The sequence below is a fragment of the Necator americanus genome, chromosome X (assembly GCF_031761385.1).
Source record: "Necator americanus strain Aroian chromosome X, whole genome shotgun sequence".
Lineage (NCBI taxonomy): Eukaryota > Metazoa > Nematoda > Chromadorea > Rhabditida > Ancylostomatidae > Necator > Necator americanus.
In genome coordinates, this window is record NC_087376.1 from 21,370,466 (window position 1) to 21,381,741 (window position 11,276).

General features: G+C 42.1%; 2 protein-coding genes across 2 annotated transcripts; one reads left to right on the forward strand and one right to left on the reverse strand.

The window, feature by feature from the left end:
- Positions 1 to 5,814: 5,814 nt before the first annotated feature.
- RB195_024600 (uncharacterized protein) lies at positions 5,815 to 6,234 on the forward strand (the record flags this gene model as incomplete). Its single annotated transcript, XM_064212433.1, has 1 exon — positions 5,815 to 6,234. One exon carries the CDS (start codon positions 5,815 to 5,817, stop codon positions 6,232 to 6,234), a length of 420 nt encoding a protein of 139 aa, XP_064068314.1.
- A 4,644-nt stretch (positions 6,235 to 10,878) lies between these two features.
- Positions 10,879 to 11,205, reverse strand: RB195_024601 (uncharacterized protein; the record flags this gene model as incomplete). The annotated part of the gene is made up of 1 exon (XM_064212434.1): positions 10,879 to 11,205. One exon carries the CDS (start codon positions 11,203 to 11,205, stop codon positions 10,879 to 10,881), a length of 327 nt encoding a protein of 108 aa, XP_064068315.1.
- Positions 11,206 to 11,276: the final 71 nt, after the last annotated feature.

Genomic DNA, 11,276 nt, shown 5'->3' on the forward strand with positions numbered 1-11,276 from the left:
TAAGCGTCGGGAATGAGTTTGGATTGTGCTCTGATATTGTGGTGCTGACGAATTCTTTTGCAACACTGAAGTGTTCAATCAAAATGTAAACGAGACGAGCAACTAGTGTCACTAGTACACACTGCTCGTAAACTTAAATGTTCTGCAGCAGCATAGGAGAACCATAGATGAAAAGTCTCATTGTGAAACTCTGTTCAGAAGCATCTGTACCATGAGTGATATAAATTGCTTGCAATGACGTCTATGCGAAACCGCAATGAAGCGGATTCTCCCTCCCCTGTTTCAATGGCGATAACACACAGACAAAGAGTGTTAAACAAAAACAACGATGTCAGCGATCTCGACAATCAGTTTCTACTAGCGTAACTATAGGATGACACCAGGCAACATAACATACGGTAGGAATAATAATATTTTTCGTGCAATTACTGATAATTAAAGGCGCGCCTCGACCACTTGACTACTCCATCAGGGGTAATGAGTGTTCGCATTATCTCGGAATGGTTAACCACTCAGGAGAAGTCATGTCCATTGCAAAATGTGCATATTATGTGGATGCTCCGGATCATCTAAAATTTTACAAAAACAAATTTGAGAGTGCGACGATAAATGAAAAGACAAGATTATGAAAAGTTACAGACACAAAATGGATTATGTTGCTGAAGACGGTAGTGCCATAAGTCTCTATATGATGTTGAGTGCCGCCCGCATGTAATTGGGAGCGATAGCAGAGAAATGGGTCCCGCCCCCTCCCGCGGCTATTGCTCGGTCAAGTCCTTTGTAATTATTGTTCGCTCAAATTGCACATACCGTAGTTTCACCGTCACAGACACATTGAAAAGAGTGCAGGTTTCGATATAATTTAAACGACGCCTCCCATTAAGTAAGCGAGAGCATGGACAAAAATAAAGGATAAGGAAAGAAAGAGTACAACAAAAAATTTCGCTGAAAAATAGTGACACATTCGTTAAGGTGAACATTTAACACCAGAGTGAACAACTCTTACATGATCAGTTTGAAATCCAGTGATCTCCTAAACTAATGTAGATTTTGCGACATTCGCGAGAGTTCTGCACTGTCATTGTATTATTAGCGGATTATTTGCCTTAAATGGGGCATAAAATGACAGTCTAAATGAGATTATCTAGCTTTTATACCGTCCATAGGAACTTCATCATACATCTTGGAAATGAGTTGGAAAAGAAACTTATCAGCAGTGCACTTACGGACGCTAAGAGCACAAGGCTACCAATTAATGTTAGCATTTATTAGAACGATATAAAAGTAATCCAGAATACGCGTGAAAAATAAGGAAAGAAACAGCTTAGGGATTCACATATAGGCTTATTGGAGTGCCGCAGCATCACCTACAGTGCGATATTTGATTGATAAACGACAGCTCATGTCTCAAACTGTTTTTAATCATGTCACACAAACTTTGCTATTGGAGTCCTCATCTAGTTTATGATTTTCATTTAGTTACTTACATTGCTAAAAGGCTACTAGCTACATGGTTCTAGCAATGTAAATGCTCGCGAAATATAACAAAATAACAATATCACAATAACTGAGGTTAGCAGAAGCCGAAGTGCTAATTGATGCACCTAACTCTTAGAGCTCAGGAAAAGTTGATTCTGATTGACTGAAATAACCTGCGTTGAGAAGTGGCACCAAAAAGTGGCGGAGAATTGAGCAGTATCCTAAATCGTCTCAGCAGGAACAGACTGGAGTAAATTTACACTTCACAGTAAAAAAGATCCATTAACAGCACGACGAAAACGGTGAACGATAGCCTCATTACCATATTCAATCTCAGTTGTTTTCCGGCAGCGTTTTCGCTTCTACCGCCTAATTAGCATACGCTTTCTGGCGGCGTTTGGCGGTTACTTTGATTGCTTTGTAACGAGATCATCTTACGGTGAGCCAATAGCTGTTGAACGATACAAATCTTCGTGAGAAAAGATGTAGTCTTCAGTGCGAGGATTATCTTTTTGTAAAGAGACAGCGTTAAGCACTGAACTATTCACCAGTCTCCATTCATTTCAATGAATTGTCTTTCCTAGATGGAAACAATTACGTTCCTTCTGCTAAGTGTTACTTGAAGGTTTGTTTTACGAAACAACTTATAGGTAAAGCTGTGAAATGTGAAACAACAAAAAGTTACATATCCGTTAACTGACTTTCCTGATGTATTCCGAGGTATTTTGTAACCGTAGTCATCGAATATAATTTTTTAACCCTCCATTCTAGAGAAACGATACTATTTCAACAATTCGCGCACTAGGGCTATAAATGGTTCCTTTTGGGTTGTGGAAATGGTTAGCCTGCTATAATTGCTTGAAAAGAAGGCAAAAGATAAGTAATTAAAGGTGAAGTTTATTTGTTTTTTTTTTGTTGAATGACTGCAGTCCTCAGAAAAAAATGCTATGCTATGTCTCAGTAAATGAATTGATTTCGCTGTTTAAGAGACAGAGGTTGGTGTGCTAATTGCCGTCGGCAGCAGGACAACGGACAATTGATCAGAGGCCAGTTTAAAGTTTGTTTAACGTGGACAGCACTGAGGGATGAGCTGTGGCGGTGTCGTAAAGATGCTCGAAATTTCAATAGCCAGCACTCACAGTATCGTTTCGTTAGATGCCAGAAATTGCCGTTGCCAGAAGTAACACACGAGCACTCATCGTGTTTGTAAGATGAAGACTACGATTAGGGTATAATCGAGGGAACAATTGTGCCAGTGGAGTCAGACTGTCACAGGAAACCACCTCATTTGTATCGAGATAAGATATTCTAGTACCTCCATGAATAAGGACTCTACATTTCAGATGTAATACTATAATATTAGCTAACATTAGTATACCATTCTTGAAGGCAAAGAGTTCTTTCGCTATAATGACCATGAAAATGCGAACGGAGTCAGCTGCTAGTTCTAGATCAGTGAAATAAAGTGTTTTGTGGTTTAGATCTTACTGGCTGAGTATAAAGAAAATTTGCTTCTGTCTACTTTTCTATAGACCTATTTTGCAATACCAGATTTACTGGTAATTTCAGTAATTTCATTTCATGACCACTTCTATCAGCGTTTTTTGTAATATCTTGATTTTGGGCCAAAAAGGATTTGAGTTTTCAATATAAACAGTTTCAAATATCTGCACTATACCCTATAGATAGGCTCAGGGATGGATGGATCGGTAGCTTGACGGCGTCTGGAAAACCAAAGCCTTTTTTCTCTGGATAATTGATGGATTGACACCAGATTTATCATTGAGGACACTGATTTATACATCAGTTGACTACCGCAAGTGATTGTACAGGCCACATACACGTTTATGACCTCTACGATTCTATCTCGCGTTGGCGAATTTCAGTGGGATTGGCTAACACTAAGCTGTTTATCCTTTATCCTTTATCCTTTATCATATGGGTCCTCACGTTGAAGAGGCTGGTCGTACTCGGAGAGTGAGTTCCAAGCATTCACATCTAAAAACAATGAGAAACAAACAAACATTCGCGTTTATGGCAACTATTGATTTTGTGGTCTTTCTTATCGTAGGAAAAAATATAATGATTAGATTAATTATTAAATTAAATTTTTCTTATTTGAACTTCTGGAAAATTTCCACATAAAAGATCTGAAAGTTTGTGGTGGTCTCGCTTATGAGCGGCTAGAACATAACTTGCATCGATGCGTATTTGAACAATAAGACGTTGCAAACAAAAGTGATATCCAATTTATTATCTTTCTTATCGTTGGTATGCTCAAGCGTCCTTTTTTCCAGCAATCCTATTTTAGTTTCGTTAAGAGTAATAGAGATTGCAACTATGCTGGAAAGAAGTATTCTTAAACTTTGACCTAGATGGTACGATGGCATTGAACATGTGGGCTCCAGCATGTTCAGTGACAGTTCTGTAGTTGTTTCTTTTCCTGGCGATTGAAGATCGTCGGAGATCCTCACAAGTTTCTTGAGTGACGTTGCCTAAAAGCTTTGTCCACCTCTGTGTTCACAGCTGATTGATCGAACAGAGAGAACACATCAGGCTATTTCATTGCTATTATCCATCGAAGGCGTTTGGCATCTCTCTGGGTTCACTCCAACTTTCCTTTATTCTATCATTTCTACTCCACATGGTGCGATCGCCCCAATCATGATTGAATTTCAATATATATTCTGCAGCAACGCGAAGGTTGTGCATCTTTCTTAATTCGGAGCTACAACTGGCGGGAGGAAGGGGGTCGGGATTATGGTTGAGCTTCAGAATATATCACTCAAACGCTCTATGATTAGTAAATGACTTTTGGAGGCAGCGGTGTCTGCCCACATCTCCGTTGCGTAACAAAGCCCTGTAAGAACTGTCGAGTTTAACAAACTGGCAAGAGAAAAACATGGCCAATGACGTATGTTTTCGGAAAGTGAAATTGATGCTTATGACCTTCATTGCTAACATTTCGAGCACTTTACGTTTATTCGGCCTCGGGGTGGAGAAAGCGAAGAAATTTTCTGGATGTGCATTGTTTCTCCACGCAATGTAAAACGTTACTGTAAGGCTGTCCGCAGAGTTCACAGCTGCGCGGGCGGTGGTTATTGAGCGTTCAATAACCACCAAGCAACCGTGCGCTCAATAACCACCAAGCAGTACAGCAGCAGACCGTATATTGGGCCGCCCACGCGACTGTGAACTCCGCGGGTAGCCCAATATGTAACACTGACATTTCATCATTATTTCGTTTAATAACTAATTATCGTTGTAGAAAGTCTATTCCATTTTATCATTTCATAGTATTTCTGTATATTCAAACATATTTTTTTCTTTCTTTTCTTCATCCTAAAATCACCGTTATGGAAAGCAAGCACACTGAAAAGTCGGAGAGTCTGGCGTCAGCTGGGACAATCAAGCACATGTATTCAGTAAAATTGCTAATTCTCAGATAGAAGACGGAGAAAGCGAGGATTCGCGTCATTTTCGTTTTTTCTCATAACCCGCCTCAGTTTAATCTTTGTCATAAAGTCTGGAAATCCATCGATCCGTGTGTGCGAACTCTATCGATTGAGTATAATTACAACTTCTCAAACTTACCACTATAAACGTTTTGGAAAAAATAGAAAAATTTTGGCTACACATTAGCATGGTCCAAGGCAAGATAATTTTTGATACCAAAGGATGTATAATTTTTGACGTTGATATATTGTTTGAAAGTAAAATGATAGTTAAACGTTCGCAATGTACGTACTATGCCGAACAATTTGGTATTCCTCACAGCTGTATATATATATATATATATATATATACTTATATATATATATATATATATATATATATATATATATATATATATATATATAGTCCTATAGTATAGACTATATATATAGTCCTATATATATTATATATATATATATATATATATATATATATATATATATATATATATATATATAGTCCTCCACAACGGACAACGGTCTAGGATGCACAGCGGAGGTGCGTTTCCTGGCAGGGCCTTCCAAGCTGAGAAGGAGTTGCACACTTCCGACATTCCGACTTCTCGAAATCGGAAGCTTAGTTAGGAATAAGCCGCCGCTAAGATTCATCATAGTCCTGGAAAAATGTCGCCAAGAGGCTCTTTTATCCATAGAGGATGGGTACTAACTTTGTGAAGCTAAGCTCGACATGGCGGGGCTTCTTAATATGGAGGAAGTCTAGTTGCTGCTCCCGTACACACAGTGTCTCAGTACCCTGAATACTGAGCACTGTCTTTTAGACGACGGACGGTATTGCGACTAGTGAAAGGCGATCAAATCTCAGGTGCTCAGGGCCTCTTTTATGCTAGACCTGGGCGACACACAGGGAGCCTCTCTCAGACTTTGTACACAGAACGCGAGATCAGTGTCCACAGACGCCGACTTACACGCCCTTATGGAAGCAGCAGAACACTTCGAATTCCATGTGATTGCTGTGGAAGAGATCAAAAGTGAAAGGAGTGACTTACGACAGATGAATGACGGCACACTCGCCTCTTACGGAGAAAAGGCTCCGTCGCGAATGATAGGCGATGTTGGTTTTGTTGTTGACCCATCTGTCGTCCACCTTGTCGATTCTCACTGGATCCCCTCACCTCGTCTGGCCATTCTCCGCCTCATCCTCTGTGCAAACAGCCCATCGATAACATCACTTAATACTCACCAACCACCAGTAGCTGATGAATCCAATTGGATGCGTTTAATGGGGAGCTTGAGGAAGTGATCCACAATGTGAAATCCTTCTACAAATTTGTTGTCGGAGACTTCAACGCAAAAATAAGAAAGGCAACAAAAGAGGAATACAAGATAGGAAGATTTGGACTAGGGGACCCGAATGAAAACGACAATTGTTTAGCAGGGCTGTTTTCCGTCGCTCACTTCTTTTATGGAAATTCTCTTTTCATCAAGAAAGACCACCGGCGGTGGAGATGGGAATCGCCCAGTGACACGACTTGTGCGGAGATCGGCTACATACTCGACAACCAGAGGTGGTGTCTACTTGACTTCTCAGTAGTACCATCCTTTTGTAGTGGTTCTGATCAGCGTCTTCTTCGTACGAAAATACGACTTAGCCGCACGATGGGAAAGAACGTCTGCTGCGGCAAAGAGGGGCTGAAGAAGTCGTATACGACGATTATACACAAGAACTTCTGGCACCAGGGTGACTGGGACGTCGAGAAGTATCCAAACGTGGACCACGATCTGATGCTCAGGAGACTGCAAGTTTGTGCTGAACGTTGGAAGGCCACGTGAGCCGTTCTTATCCAGTTCGAAACTACCGTCCGCTACGCTTGCTGAGTATTCACCAAGATCATTCTTACGCGCATATCTAAGATGCTGGATGAGGCCAAACCTCAAAAACGAGCTGGATTCCGTGAGGGATTCAGGAGCATACGCCACACCCAGACCGTGTCGAGGGTCATAAGGGTGTGATGTGAATACCGCCTGCCCTTTATTCTAACCTTCGTCGACTATGGGATAGCCCTCGACAGCGTCCAGACCCCGCGACAAGCGATACTATATCGCCGAAACTGTTCACGGTTGCATTACATTGGATAACGAAATCATTCCGCTTGGGAAGGAAGGGGCATACGTGCTGACGGAAGATTACTCTCGAACCTTCGTTTTGCGGACGACATCGTTCTCTTTCCGGGAAGTAGTATTGCAGCAGAGACAATGCTCAAGGAATTGGACGAAACAGGAGAGAGAATAGGATTGCAAATAAATCGAAAGAAGATATAGTTTATGAAGAACATCTACTGCGAAGATGGAGTAGTGCAACTTGAATTTTCCCAAGTCGTGGAAACTTCGTCACACGTATGCCTCGGATGCAGTATGAATATGGAGAGCGATTTGAAGGAATAACTGAATAGAAAGAGGATAGCGTGGGGAGCATTTGGAGCAGTCAGGGAAGCTACTGACCAGCTGTCAGACCAAGAGCTCCGTGGTCATCTGTTCGACTACAGCTCTTTCAGCGCTCTGTTATGCAGCGGAAACGTGAGCAGAAACCGCTGCCACGTGAAGGAAGCTACGCACTCACATTATGAGAAGAATGGGCTATATATAGGCTTAAAGCTTCGCTATATTGGATCACAGGAGATGCTAGACACCCTGTAGAGAAGATGCCAACGAGATAGATGATGTAATCGCTGGACGGATGGACTTGCAGAGAGCTCAACTGGATACGGCTCAAGGAGCTGGTTAACGTCACACACGAAACTCGAGAACATCCTGCTTGCCAGTGGCGGGAGAACGAAGATAGTGGAAAAGATGTTGCGGCCCACACGTCCAGTTAAGATGGGCCATCTATGCATCTAAGTATCCAAGTGAGTATATGCGGTGACGCACAAACGTTCAGTAATCCTTTCATTTTCCTCGAGCTTTTATCAATAAATGAAATCGAGAGTGATGTAAATGTAAAGCAAAAATTCTGCAGTTTCTGATTTATAGAACTTATGCAAAATTTATGAGATTTTTCAGTTCTTTTATTGTTACCATTGCTATTGTGCTAATGCTCTGAATGCTAATTACTATTTTCGGATGCAAGGAAGAAAAGTTCGTGTTCGTTATAATGTTTGTCAAAGTACGATTATAAGAATTTGTCAATGTTTCGAGGAGTAAAGTGCTATCGTCAAGATTCCTAGAAGTGGTCGACCAAGGAAAACTACTAAAAGATTGGAATTGGAATTCTTAGAGAAGTTGATAGCAATTAACATTTAAAATGTCGATGTGCAGATGAATCCGGCAAGAACAACAACAACAGGAACATTTCAGATGGGATACGATTTTTTGGTAGTATTACTTTCCGGTCTAAGATTAACTTTAGCGCTAAAAATTTTGACAAATCGCAGGATAGTACACGCGCGGAATTCTCTTTTGTTCAATGCAAGAGGGGCTTTTGTAAATGCTACTCGAGTCAGCCTATTCCCCACGAAGACGACGTTTCTCACAGGGTCTTCTGCAAAACGCCTCACCAGCACATGACTGACGTTGGACGGTCCTGAATGATATACAAAAAGGTTTGAAGAATAGTCCAGATTGCTACAAATATCGACCGCTTAAATGTGAACTGCTCCACTCCAATTCTATTTGGGTGATTAGCTTCGTCAAGGTTTCGCTCTTTAGACTGTTCTAACCAAGAATTAGAATATACAGCATGAATAATATTTTAAGCACAAAACGAGGATACTCACAACAAATTTGTAAACGAAAGTAAATGCAGGCACGTCACAACGAAGATGGGAAAACGAACTTCAGAAATGCCTATTGGGTGAAAACTTATGAGAGAAAGCATTCAGCGGGAGGAGAGACACGAGGGGTATTGTATTTTTCTTTGAGGGACTTTGTAGAGAAGTCTGTTTAGCGGTTTGGCGGTCTTTCTGCAATGTATTTTCACCACATTAATTCCCCGACTCAAATATGCGTAGCTGGAGCACTCGGATATATTTGTTAAGATGAGCGTGTCTAGGGCATCAGAAGTTTATTTGTTCCCCATTAACATAGCTTCGTACAGGTTTAGCTGGAGACCGATACTTATACACGTTTCAACGAACTCGACCAGCACTTGTTCCGCCTGACTGGTGCTGGTACTATCAAAACGATGTCAAAGTCAAAGTCAAAGCAGATGGTGCAACTATCGGCCATCGATTTGCGTCTCCGTTTCGTCCTATTCCAATCCTCGCATTCTACTTTCGAGAGTGGAACAGGATGTTTCTGAATGAAATCGAGTCACCTTATTGAATCCTTCCCTTTGCGTCGACTGTGACCTTATTCTAGTCTTGTCGGGAATTTTGGTCGTGAGATAGACAAATAATTCACGAAGTATTTTATATGTCACAGAAGAACATTTTCATACGGTTTCATCGCGGTCTTGCTTGTTTTTCATTGTTTAGGACTCTTGCACTTCAAAAGGTAACAAATGAAGACCCTCGCTACTGTTTGTTACTAAAGACCGGCGGCAGATTCTTCAAACGTTCGGACTTGAACCTGCTTGGGGATCTTCAGCGACGGTATAGCGTGTGGAACTCTGGAAAGGCAGAACGTCTGGAATTACATAACCATCTTTTCTTGGATGGCGGAGAGGCAAGTGGACCTGGTTTTCGAAGAGAATGGAGTAAATGCTGTGCATGACTTTCTCTATTTCTTTACTCGATGTAACAGTTGTTCCATCTGGATTCCGGAGAGCGACAGGCAAAATTTTCGCGGACATAGCGAGTGCTATTGCTCGTCTCTGCTGCTTAAGTCAACGCTTCTGCTCTTTTCTGTTCAAGGTCTTTATTCATCGCCTCTCTGCAAAGCCTTGTGTGCTCGGACGTGAGTTTATGTTTGCATGCGGCTCGTACTGCTCAACGCTGACGTATTAGTTGTAGAGTTTCCGGAGACACACACCTCTAGGTGCTTGCTCATTGTCCCAAGTCTCCTATCCGTACATGATGATGGGGCAAATTGCGGATAGGTAGATTCGCAGCTTGTCTTCGTTGGTAATGGGGGTCGACAACACTCATTTCGTTGAGGAGTTCAATGCAGGAATGGCTCTCGCGCTTTTTCTTTTTTCTTCCTGAATATCTTTCTCGCAGCTGTCGTTGTTCTTCAGCATATAATCCAGGTAACTGAACTCATCGACAAGTCCGATCAGCGCCCGTCCATCTTCATTTCCCCTTCCAAGTCTCAAAGAGACTAAAAAAAAGTAAACGTAGTTCGTAGGCTGCAGCCAACTTCGATACAAGATTAACAACATGTTGGAGGTTCGTAGTGCTTTCAGCGAATACAACAACATCGTCGGGGTACCCGAGATCAGTCAAGGGGCACCCTGATAGTGCTAAAACGATGTCGCCAACACAATGATCGACTGTTCTCCGCACGATGTCATCGATAGCTAATTTGAACAGAAGGGGTCTTGCCATTGCCCTTTGCGTTACTCCAGTTACCACCTCAAACGGTGGTTACTGGAGTAACGGCTGGTGTTCGAACTGCAGCAGTTGTTCGTTGATTCATGTCATCAAGTGAGCGAACAAACCTTTCTGATACTTCAGAGGCGCGGAGCGCGTTGGAAAGATGGCCTTGATAAGGGGAGTCAGAAACGGCTTCAAAGTTCAATGTCCAGAAAGGATAATTTCATTGGCTTCGAATACCGCTGCCAGATTTCAATCCTCTCCTATCGACGAACACCTGATCGATCGTAGATGGGGTAGGACGAAACCAACTTCCTCGTCGCACTTTGTTTCTTCGCGATGCTTAGAAGTCGGTCTAGGATTCTTCTCTTCAAAACCATGTCTATAGCATGCAACTATTCCTTGATGGATAGCTCCTAGGATCCGTGACGGATAACTTCTTGTGGAGGGGAATTATGATAGAGTGTCTCCACGAGTCAATTCCTTTCGTCTATCCATATTGAACAGATGATCTCTGTCATCTCACGAATCCCAGACGGAGGAAGATATTCCAGCATTTCTGCGCCAATTCCGTCGCCTCTACCAGATTTTCCATTTTTCATCTGTTGTATACAGACCAGACCCTCCGACTCGGTCGGTGGTTCTTCGTTAACCGCATATGTCGGCCTATGAACTGTGAGTTCAGGAGCTGACGGCGCTTGCCGGTTTAGCAAGGCCTTGAAGTGATCCCTCCGAATTGGAAGGGTCGCTTTATCGACAGCCATTCCGGTGGTAGTGTTGAGGACTGGAGAACGTCTTTTCATTTTGCCGCTACGCTGTCTTAGCGCAGTGTAGGCTTATCTCGGGTTCCTGCTCTTCCACGCCTTTGCTCCCT